Raw genomic sequence first — 10,850 nt, 5'->3', positions numbered from 1 at the left:
GCAAGGGCCACATTCATTTTTATTCTCACTGCCAAGGGAGCCACATTGTAGGATACAAAAACCGAATACAGTCGATTATGTCTCAGATTTAACGCAACATATACCAGTGATCAAATATTATTGTGGACATATTTCTGGTTTTCATGATTTCATGGCAGATTTTGTCATGTTTTCTTCATGTTTCCAATTAATTGATATGTAAAAATTGACATGGGGGCCACATTGAGGGTTGATGGGGGCCGCATGTGGCCCCCGGGCCGCCAGTTGCCCACCCCTGATTTAGAATAAATACTGTATATCATCCCATGAATTAATTGGGTAAAACTTATTAGACAAACAAACAATTCACAGTATTTCATTATCCATTTTAAACCCCATTTCTGTCATTTAACGATTATATACAAATATGTAAATTACTTTCCTAATATTATGTACAATAATATAAAACCTTATTCCAGTTTCATGATTTCAATGTGTGGTTTCATTTACCTGTATTTCTAAACTCATTATGTTTTTGTTTTTTTAACAAACAACTTAAGTTTTATGGCCATTGTTGGAAAAGCTCATGAGATCCCCATTCACATTCAGTCAGTTTTATTTACTCTTTATTAATAAGATTCAATAAAAAAAGTGCTTAAGGGGAATATACAAGCCCAGTAATAAATCGTATCAACAAGTTGGAGAACTTTAAGGATATCCGTTCAAAAAAAACATTTAGAGTTAAAAGTTGTTGTGTCAATATTGAATAATTTTAATCACCTTTATAACTAAAAGTTGAAATGAGGTTTTTGCTACGTCATATACATCCCGGAAAACAAAATCATATCAATTAATCAAGACTTCTTGCTTTGTCAGGGCAATGTAAAAGGGCTTACATATACTCTGACCTACAAACCTTTCAAACAGTCTTTAAAGCGTAAAGCTTTGGCTCCTGTAAAGGACTGAACCAAGTCCTGAATATAAAAATAAAATATTCTTATTTTCAGATCTCAACAGCTGTGGGTCAATAGGGTCATTGCAATATCATTTAAGAGTAAAGGGAACATTTGATGTGTTGACTAAGTATAAGGTGTGAAAACGTGTGTATTAAGATGTTCCATTCTGCACATACTGTGTACAGTCTGATAATCAGGTGGGAAAACAGTCTTATATGCCACCTGGAAAATAAGAGGAAAACTCCCAGGCTGTGGCTGTTACTGTCTGGACTGCTGCCCATAAATAGGTCTGTGTGATGATCCAGTCCTTTTGTATGAATTAGAAATGGAACTGATACTTGTCCTCCTCCTGGTTGTCCCAACTGGTGAGTTTGCATTAAACACACTCATGTGTTGCTTGGAAATTAGTACATATATCGGAGCATGACACCCCTAAAGGCTCTTCATTTACTCTTGGCTCTGTCTCATTTTTGTTATAGTGTCCGGTTGTGGTGTCCCCAGCGTCAAGCCCGACATCAGCCGTGTTGTGAATGGGGAAGAGGCCCGCCCATACAGCTGGCCATGGCAGATTTCATTGGAGTCTTTCTTCCCAACTTGTGGAGGAACACTTATCGCTCCAAACTGGGTCTTGACTGCTGCACACTGCATCACGTGAGGGAAACATATATTTTTGTAGCATTCAATTCTCAGATAAACAATTGTTTAAGCATGTGTTTTTTATGCATGCAAAAATCAAATCATAGCATAATTAAAGCAAGAATGAACCATGGTGCACTGAGGGGATGCAAAATGTTTCTTTATCATTCTTTATGTTGTGTCATTTGTATTCAATTTTAAGATGTTTACACAACACAACAGGTTCCACACATACAGGGTGGTTCTTGCTGAGCATGACATGGACAAGGAAGAGGGACCGGAACAGTTTATAATGGTGTCAAAAATGTTCATCCATCCCAAATGGAACGACAACTGTGCATCTTGTGGGTAGGTAATAAAACATTCATGTCCTTGAAAGGTGCCTCCCCTGGGAGCTTTAGTTGAGCAGCAGCTGGGTAAACACAATTATTTCTTAAGGGTCAATGATAACATCTTCTCATGTAGAAAATAAGCAGGCTTTTTGTTCACTTAAATACAATTTAATAGGTGATGTGTTTGATTTGTAGGAATGACATTGCTCTGCTTAAGCTGGAGAAAAGTGCTGTTATAAATGATAAGGTTCAGCCAGCTTGTCTGCCACAGCACGGCGCTACTCTCACCCACAACCAGCCCTGTTATGTCACCGGCTGGGGTCGACTCCTCTGTAAGACCTGCTGCCGAGCATCCCAATACCCAGCTTGTGCACTTTTGTAAAAATAAATCTTCATGTTTGGCACATGTAGTGATGAATCAAATGTTCAAATGGTTGTTTTAATGCATTCATTGTAGCTGGTGGTCCTCGGGCAACCACACTGCAGCAAGCCATACTCCCTGTAGTGGATCACAGTACCTGCAGTCAGAGTGACTGGTGGGGGAGCTCTGCAAAGACAACAATGGTCTGTGCAGGAGGAGAGAGCAAGTCAGCATGCCATGTGAGGAACAACCACACACCTTGCGTGCTTTTTCTGAAACAAGCATTTTTTTAATACATTGCTGCAATATCTGACATTATTTTCAGGGAGATTCCGGAGGCCCTCTGAACTGTCAGGGCAGAGATGGCAAGTGGTACGTGGAAGGGGTTACAAGTTTTGTGGATGGACGAGGCTGTAATACACCCAAAAAGCCGACAATGTTCACCCGTGTGGCGTCTTTCATCCCCTGGATCAGTGAGGTGAAGGAACTTCACATTAAGTAACATAGTCCTCTTATGTTTGTGAAATATTCAAACTGATTCTGGTGTTATGTCCCTTCAGACCATGGCCCAAAACTGAAGAAGTTACAACAACAGACGAACTGAAGGATCATTAAACAGTGAAAACATTTTATATTTGTGTTGTATTTCATTTAATTATATACAGATTTCAACATAAAAAAACCCATTTTAATTAGTTTAAGAAGGACAGAACATATGTAAAAAAAGAAAAAGAAATGTAACATGGTAAACATTTAAATATGTGTTTTGGAATTAGAAAGGCACACATTATTATGAGATTCTTTGACCGTAACATGATGGTTACATTGATGGATTCATATGATATTAATCCTTTTTTTTTTAAACCTATCTTATTGATAAATGTATAAAGAAAGCATTTCAAAGTCTTCAAATTGAATGAGAATTTGTTACAAAAGCAGAAAATAAGTTACATTTATCCCAACATTTGGGATTATTTAGCAGCCTTAGTTTAATAGTGCCAAGCTGTGTCAGTCATTACCACGGGTCCTCAGGGGCCTGAAGGTGTCCAAGTGAAGAAGTTTACATCCCGCAGCTCCTCAGGTAAGTACTCCTGCTCCACAGGGCCACTGAAGGCCGGGTTGTATTTGTAGCCTTTAGCGTAGCCCAGTTGTTTCATCAGCCTGGTGGGGGCGTTGCGAAGGTGCAGAGGGACGGAAGGCAGGGGCCCTTTGTGGTTCCTCAAACAGGTCTTCACGTTACTATAGGCATTGTAGACATCCACAGACTTGGGTGCTCGCGCCAAATAGACGACACACTGAGCCAAGATCACCTGAAGAGCAGCGGATTAAAGACAGAGAGAAAAAACAGTGATAAAAAACATTGTGACGCAACTATTGTAAGGATGCCTAATAATTCTACTGATTTGCGGCACTGGAAGACTCAGATCTCTTCAGGGATGCGTACCTCACATTCAGGCATGCCGATAAAGTGACAGGCCTGGAAAGCAGACACAGCCTGAGGAAGAGCGGCAGGATCAGCCATACCTGAGAGAAACATGAGACAAGGTCAGCTGGTCAGACTACGTACATTCAATTAAAGGCTCAGGATCTTCTCTCTCTTAGATTTCACTGGGTGCATATTTATTCAATCAGTATTTTCTTTCCTGTAATAAAACAGTTAAAGCTGCCAGTAGTCCTAAATTGTGTTTAAGGATAATTGTTTGGAACATTTTAATAAACAACTTGGTCATTCTACTTAAAGACAGCTTTTTCCTCACTCTAGAAAACTGTTTTTTTGTGACAAAGTGTCAAAATAATCACTATAACAACACTGCAGCTACTAGTGTACGAGTGCAAGTACCTCGGCTTTGATTTGATTTGAATTTCAAACAAGGTTAAAAACTGCTTTGCTGTAAATAAGAAAATGTTTCACTACTCTATGAATTTTTATACAACTCTCAAAATGTAGCTACATTCCTAATCATTTAGTAGTAACACACATTTGCAAACCTAATAACATCTTCTAAACCAGTGGTTCTCAACTGGTGGGTTTGGGACTTAAAAGTGGGTCGCTGAGTCGTTTTCAGTGGGTCAAGAACATGAAACTGGGGGAAAAAAAAAAAGTGTAAAAATGTCTATGAAGCGCTCTTAAAACATGTTGATTTTGTTCCTTCTTTTTGTTCCATCACATGTTTCGTACCATTGGAGGTCAAAATGGAACTATTTTTCATTCCATAAATCTGATTGGTTGAAAAAAATAACAGAAATTTGGGTCAGGATTTTAATTGAAGTTAATGGTGGTGGGTGTTTAGGCGGGACCAGTTGAGAAGCATTGTTGAAAACCTTATAGGTAGCTGGAGGTCATACAGCAGTTAAAAGGCTGGGATAATAAAGTGAATTATTTCACTTACCCACATCCTCGCTGGCAAAACGGACCAGTCTGCGGGCCACATAGAGAGGGTCCTCGCCGCCCTCCAGCATGCGGCCCAGCCAGTACAAAGACGCATTCTCATGGGAGCCTCTCATAGACTTATGCAACGCTGAGATACAGTTGTAATGCTCTTCACCTGTTTGGTCACACACAATACAAGCTGCTGTTCATTTTTAGAACATTCACAAACACATAGAAACCAAGAATTATCAGACAGTATAAAACTACGAGGAGGGGAAGAACAGTGTCTCCACTAAGGCAATTTGTCAAGCTGGGGGACAGTTTCATCCCCCTGTGAGGGGAACAGTAAATCTCAGAGGGACAGCTGACGTGTTGTGTAACGGGATCGCATGAAGGACTCATTGAGTATTATGTAGGATGAAGGGGAGCGATAGCTATCCATTGGATACTCAGGGAGGTGGCTCAGGTGGCAAAGTGTAAATCATCTGAAACTATAGTCTGTAGATATTGGAGCTAGTAGAAGCAACATTGATTCATACCGTGCTGGTTTCATTAATTATTTTATGAGGACACTGCGGCTAAGCCTACTGTATGTGTGCACTGAAATACCCCCCAGTGTTTCTGCACAAACACAACAAACATGTGTGTTCTAAGCAACCATGAACACAGCTATAAACAGTAAAAAGCCCCCACTGGTATTCACTTTTTTGCCCCCCCCCCCCAATTTCCTCTAACAAGACAGTAGATAGAAGTAAAATGTTGGGCTGTAAACCTGTTATTTATAAATTTAAGATAAGATATTGGTCAGGTGATTTAAATATTGAAAAGAAATGATGTCAACCCTCTGTAAGGCCCCTTATAATAATCCTATGACATGCTTTTTGATTCTGTTGAAACCATCTTTGTCTCTTGTCCACAATGAAACTGTTGGAAAGGGCAATGTCAGCATTTCAACATCACACAGACTTCTTCTAATCGAACACATTATGTTTATTGAATGTTCATTTTCACTTATTAAGTTTAGGTGCATTCTGAATAATCCTGAGCTCCAGAATTTACTGGTAGTTTAGTTTGAAATCTAGGGTGCCCTGACGTTGGACAAGGCCTCCCTTTGGTTGGTAAAAGCTTGAACATAAAACAACACATGTAGATCTGAGCTTACCTGCTTTGTCATAGAGAATATGGGACCTCTGAAGAGCTTCTTTGATGTGCTCCTCCTTCACCACTATTTTCTCAGAACCATCATGTCCTGATGAGTCAGGCCGGACCAAGTTCACCTGAGCCTGAACAGCCAGCTGCAGGCTGTTGAGCCCGACTCTTGCATCTCCATCACAAAGAAAGGCTATAGTGTCCAGGGCTTTTTGTTCAATGAAAATATTTGACCTAAGAAAATGAAAACATGTATAAGAGATAATGTCAGAATGTGAAAACTCTTAAATAAAGATTTTTTTGCAAGAAAAAACTACATAAGACAAAAAGTGTTTGTGAAGGTGATAATTTGTATTTTATAACAAAAATAAATATAAAATATTCCTATGATTAAACTCATTGGAAGTGCTTATATTACACATAAATTTGAGTTTACAAATTCAGATCCATCACGGATATTATACATAAACATTACTTGTCCTTACCAAAGACTTCCCATTACCTTCAACTCAAACCTTCTTTGCTGACAAGCCTTCTATAGGCGGCCACGGTTTTTGGTTCCTCAGAGCCTGAGGCAAATCCAATGGTGACAACATCAGACAAGTACGAAGCAGGAGGCATCATCAATATCCCTGGTGCCTTCCTTAATTCTAACCCTTTTCACACATACGGATATCTACAAAAGAACTCTGGAGATTTGGCTACCCGGAGGGTCTTCAGGCTAAATGTGAACGCAAACCGTCGAACAACGCAAACAGCCGAACAAAAACTTTCTCTATGTGAAGTAACCAACTCTTAATGTGCATGAGAGGGAACACTATTGCATTCCTGAACATTTCTAGAAAATTTCAGGACAGCCAACTCCCTGAAATCTGTCATTGGGCGAGAGGCAGGGTACACCCTGGACTGCCAGTCGATCACAGGGCTGGGGCATCGAGAGACTCAACCAGCCACACTCACATTCATACCTTCGGGCAATTTTAATTTAATTTAGCTCCAACAATCACCAGTGCCCTCCCAATGAGTCAACGACAGAAGGAGAGAGTCCCAGGGCAGAACTTACCCATATTCATCTGATTGGTCTGTATCTTCAGTATGTCGTCCCTGCACTCTGATCCTCAGTGTATCTACAGCCCTGTCCAGGATCAATCCCATCGCCTCCACAGAGAGCCTCTCCAGAACCAGCACCCTGCACCTGCTCAGCAAGGCAGCGTTCACCTGGAAGGACGGATTTTCTGTGGTCGCCCCGATCAGAATAATGGTCCCACACTCCACGTGAGGAAGGAAGGTGTCCTGCAGATCCAGTTACATGTGGACAAAAGGAAACAGGAGTAAAAAAAAAAAAAAGCAAACATGGCAGGAAAAAGTGAAACAATGAACAAATAAAATAACAAATTCAAAAGTAAGTATTTGTGATACTGCTATTAAAATGCTCCAGTTGTTCACTTAGCAATCATAATCAAAAGACAAAACAACTGACAACACAAGTATTATATCTTTAAATGCAAAAGTTCAAGAGAATGAGAGAAGCTCCTTGCTAGTTGTGATATAAATGTTTATACATGTAGTAGTTTGCAAAGTTAAAGTAAAAGCATTAAGCAGTAAGCAGAGCCCTAAATGAGTCACTGAGATTTGTCAATTGAAACACTCCAAGCAGGCACCAGTCACCATTTTTTATAATTCAGCCTCAACAGTTATTGCAAACGCTGGCTTGATTTTGTTGAGTTGCCGATTACAAAACAAACTGACCAGAGCACATCTCTCTGGCTCAATACTCCACCTGTTGAGATTTGTTGAAGCGGTGAATTTCATCAACGAACAGGATAGTCTTCCTCTTGCACAGTCGTAGCTCATTCTGTGCTTGCTTGATCACCTCTCTGACATCATTGACAGACGCGTTGGTGGCAGAAAGAGTCACAAAACGGGCTGTCCCTTTCTTTTTACTGGTGCTGGAAATGATGTGAGCCAGAGTGGTCTGAAAGACAGCATACAGAAAAACAAATGTAGTTATCTGAAGAAAACATGTGTTATACCTTGTGGATTCTATACACCTAACTCTGAGGCCTTTGAAAATCTCATTTTCACTCTAAATCCTAACAAGCTCCAAAGATAACTCTTGCATTGTGAGTCCTGGAGGCTTTCAGACAATTGACATGGAGGAGTTAAAGAGTTAGATTGTTACTGAAGCATGTTGACAAAGTCGAAGTATGGGAAGCTGCTTGTATGACAATCCATGCTAGTAGCTTGGCATGCCTAAGAAGTCATTAACATGCTGTATTCAGGTGGGATGAGTAACACTTAGGAGCCCCAACCTGACAGCCAGAGACATGATGACTTACTCTTTCAATGCACTTTAATGGATGCAAGTTTCTCTTTGTCCAGTCAGAAAGAGGGAAGATTAATACAGCTAAACTACAGTCATGGCTGATTTATTCTGCATATTATCTGCTAATATTATATGATGGTCGGGTTATATATGTCTGTAGGGTATCGTGCACTTTGGGTTCTTTTCTGGTGAATTGTATTTAATTATTTTTATTAGTATTTTGCATTTGTTATGTTCTTGCTGTAGTTAATGTTCTTCTGTGTTTGGTTTAGTTTGCTTTGTTGTTGTTTGTCAAAGCACTTTGTAAACCTTTGTTTTTAAAAGGTGCTATATAAATAAAGTTATTATTATTATTATTATTATTATTATATGTCTACGGATAAACAGTGTTTTCAATTTATAATATAGTATAAATAATAATAAATTGGTATACTTTTTGAATGCTGAGAAAACAATACTAGTTTAGAAATCTTGTTGTCATCATGTAGTTTTTCAAGCATGTTGTTGATATGACTCATAGATGGGAAAATTAATTACGGGAGAAAGTAGGCCTATCCTCAGTCGTAAGAGTCCCACCTCACCTTTCCACATCCCGGTGGACCCCACAGGATCAAAGATGGTATTTCCTGGGATTCCAGAAGTGAGCGAAAAAGTGTCTCCTGTCCTACAACTTTATTCTGGCCGAAGTACTCCTCGAGTGTGTGTGGTCTCAGCGTCTCCGCTAAAGGCTTGTCCATCGGCAGAAGGCTCCGCGGAGGGATCTTATGTGAAGCCTTCACGATCGGTCCGCTTGATCCAGTAGTACCTGCTGGTTCAGGCTCCGAGTCGATCTGTAAATTACGTTTAACTCGCTTGTTGACAGCAGACACCTCATTTTGTTTACCTAACAGGACACCATTGCGTTCACTTTGAGACGGAACTTTACTCTTGTTGGCCTGAAACAGTGAAAATACAGAAGAAGAAGATGACGATGATGGTGTGCCAGACACTGAGGCGGAGGAAGAGGACGAAGGGGGTGAGTTGGCCGAAGGTCTGTTGACACCACGGGGCGAGACAGCCTCGCCACTAATGCGAGATTTCTTCAAAGGAGGTTCACTGTCGTCTGTTGTTGACGGGATACTGTGGGCACTGGTGCCCAGCAGACACACGTCGAGGTGTCCGTTGATTGAGGAAGGCTCGAAGTCTTTAAAACAAACCGGACATTGAACAGAGTCCGGTGCTGTAGATGTCATCTCGCTCGCCATTTTTGATACCCGCGAAACTTTTAACCTTTAATCACGTGACCAAAACACTGCTGTCAGATTAAAAAGTTGCCTAAATAAAATTTAAAAAAATCTATGAAAACATGCGAATCCCCCCCTCTTCTCTTATTTAACTCTTTTTGTGTTTTATTAAAATATTTCTGTTGTTTAACTTAATTTGTATACTTCCTGTCCGTGTGCATTTCACGTGCTGTGCGGAAGGTCCGACATCAGAGTATCTGCGGTAGCTCGTGTTTTCACAACAAATACTATTATACGTAAAGATGAACACCCTTGAATTTCAGTTGCTGGTTCTGCTGGTTAGACCATTGGATTGGTCTTCACCAACGTGTCGCGTCAAATGTGACAGAAACAATTTCTCAAACTGTAAAGCAAGTCAATAGGATTATTTCGTACTACAGGGTATGGTCCGTCAATGCAGCACGTTCCTGACGGTGATAAATGATGATGATAAAGCCATATGAAAGTTATCCGGTCAATCATTATTAATTGAGAAATTATGTTCATTATTTTGTCAGTATTATTAGAATTCTTTTCAATATTATATATTATTTTGATTTTTGCAACGATCAACCAGCCAAGCATAAGAAAAACACTTTTGAAGGTTTCTCAGGTGTTAAAAACGAACCTATAATGTTTTTATGTAGTTTGAAAATGGGAAAAAAACATGACTTTAAGAGAGGGAATTTGTATTTGCATTCCCATTTGATAAAAATGTGTTTTTCCCCAGACAAATAAGTGATTTTTTACTGCAGCCTGTCACCTCTTTTTTTTCTCCTCTCACATAAAAGACCCATCAGAGAGAAAACACACCAGAGAGGTCAACCAGGCCGTGAAGACTGCTCTCAGGGAGAATGGCCAAGCTGAAGTCAGCTCCTCAATGTGCCAACAGACGAAACATGACCAAGTTGGCTTTATTCCCATACTTGAAGGAGGTGAAATTCATGCGCTGCTTCTGGGAGATGAAGTTTGAGCTGTAATTCAATGAATCATGTATGAAAGATACTCAGGCTATGTTAAGCAGAAGAAATATATCTTCTTTGAATCAGCCTTTTGATTCTGCAAAAGCACCAGCAGAGGGTGGTAAAAGTCACAATTTTAAAAACAATATGCTAACACAGAAGCCTTCTGGTGAAAAGATTATTATTTCCCACAACTCTGAAAGGTATTTCTTTCAAGTAATGAGCATTTTAAAGTTGAATTTAGATGGTTAAGAGTTCAGAAGCACAATATTAACCAGAAGAAGGAGAACATAAAACAGCAAATTATGAGAAGGTTTTGCTAATGCAATACTCAAGTGTGGTCAAATGAATGGTAGTTTAGATAAATCAATTTAATCTCAATGGAATATTTAAATAAATGTATTGACCTAAGAATGCCAAAAATAGGGTTAAGGATGTAATTTAAGAAAGAGTTTATTAGGGTGAAGCAAACTAAGACTGAGACATTGTGAGCAATTAAAGATCAGTTTTCTTTTT

General features: G+C 39.6%; 2 protein-coding genes across 2 annotated transcripts; one reads left to right on the top strand and one right to left on the bottom strand.

Annotated features, from left to right (window-relative positions):
• Window positions 1–1,143: 1,143 nt before the first annotated feature.
• On the top strand, window positions 1,144–3,022 carry LOC109985948 (chymotrypsin-like elastase family member 3B). The gene is made up of 7 exons (XM_020636417.3): window positions 1,144–1,300; window positions 1,415–1,586; window positions 1,794–1,919; window positions 2,099–2,235; window positions 2,361–2,503; window positions 2,590–2,742; window positions 2,825–3,022. Exons 1-7 carry the CDS (start codon window positions 1,261–1,263, stop codon window positions 2,840–2,842), a joined length of 789 nt encoding a protein of 262 aa, XP_020492073.2. The 5' UTR covers window positions 1,144–1,260; the 3' UTR covers window positions 2,843–3,022.
• On the bottom strand, window positions 2,890–9,384 carry wrnip1 (WRN helicase interacting protein 1). Its single transcript, XM_020636356.3, has 7 exons — window positions 8,692–9,384; window positions 7,565–7,759; window positions 6,848–7,077; window positions 5,798–6,018; window positions 4,655–4,810; window positions 3,709–3,788; window positions 2,890–3,574 (listed from the first exon to the last, which is right to left on the bottom strand). The coding sequence occupies exons 1-7, from the start codon at window positions 9,352–9,354 to the stop codon at window positions 3,293–3,295; spliced, it is 1,827 nt and encodes a 608-aa protein (XP_020492012.2). The 5' UTR covers window positions 9,355–9,384; the 3' UTR covers window positions 2,890–3,292.
• Window positions 9,385–10,850: the final 1,466 nt, after the last annotated feature.

Source organism: Labrus bergylta, chromosome 4 (genome assembly GCF_963930695.1).
Source record: "Labrus bergylta chromosome 4, fLabBer1.1, whole genome shotgun sequence".
NCBI classification, from domain to species: Eukaryota; Metazoa; Chordata; class Actinopteri; order Labriformes; family Labridae; genus Labrus; species Labrus bergylta.
This window is presented reverse-complemented; position numbering and strand designations above follow the sequence as displayed.

Coding starts and splice junctions, on each gene's coding strand:
- LOC109985948 (XM_020636417.3), top strand. CDS start 1,261: ATGGAACTGATACTTGTCCTCCTCCTGGTTGTCCCAACTG. Junction 1,301..1,414: donor CCTCCTGGTTGTCCCAACTG/GTGAGTTTGCAT, acceptor TTTTTGTTATAG/TGTCCGGTTGTGGTGTCCCC. Junction 1,587..1,793: donor ACTGCTGCACACTGCATCAC/GTGAGGGAAACA, acceptor ACAACACAACAG/GTTCCACACATACAGGGTGG.
- wrnip1 (XM_020636356.3), bottom strand. CDS start 9,354: ATGGCGAGCGAGATGACATCTACAGCACCGGACTCTGTTCAATGTCCG. Junction 4,811..5,797: donor TATTCTCTATGACAAAGCAG/GTAAGCTCAGAT, acceptor GTGACCAAACAG/GTGAAGAGCATTACAACTGT. Junction 3,789..4,654: donor TTTTGCCAGCGAGGATGTGG/GTAAGTGAAATA, acceptor TGTTTCTCTCAG/GTATGGCTGATCCTGCCGCT.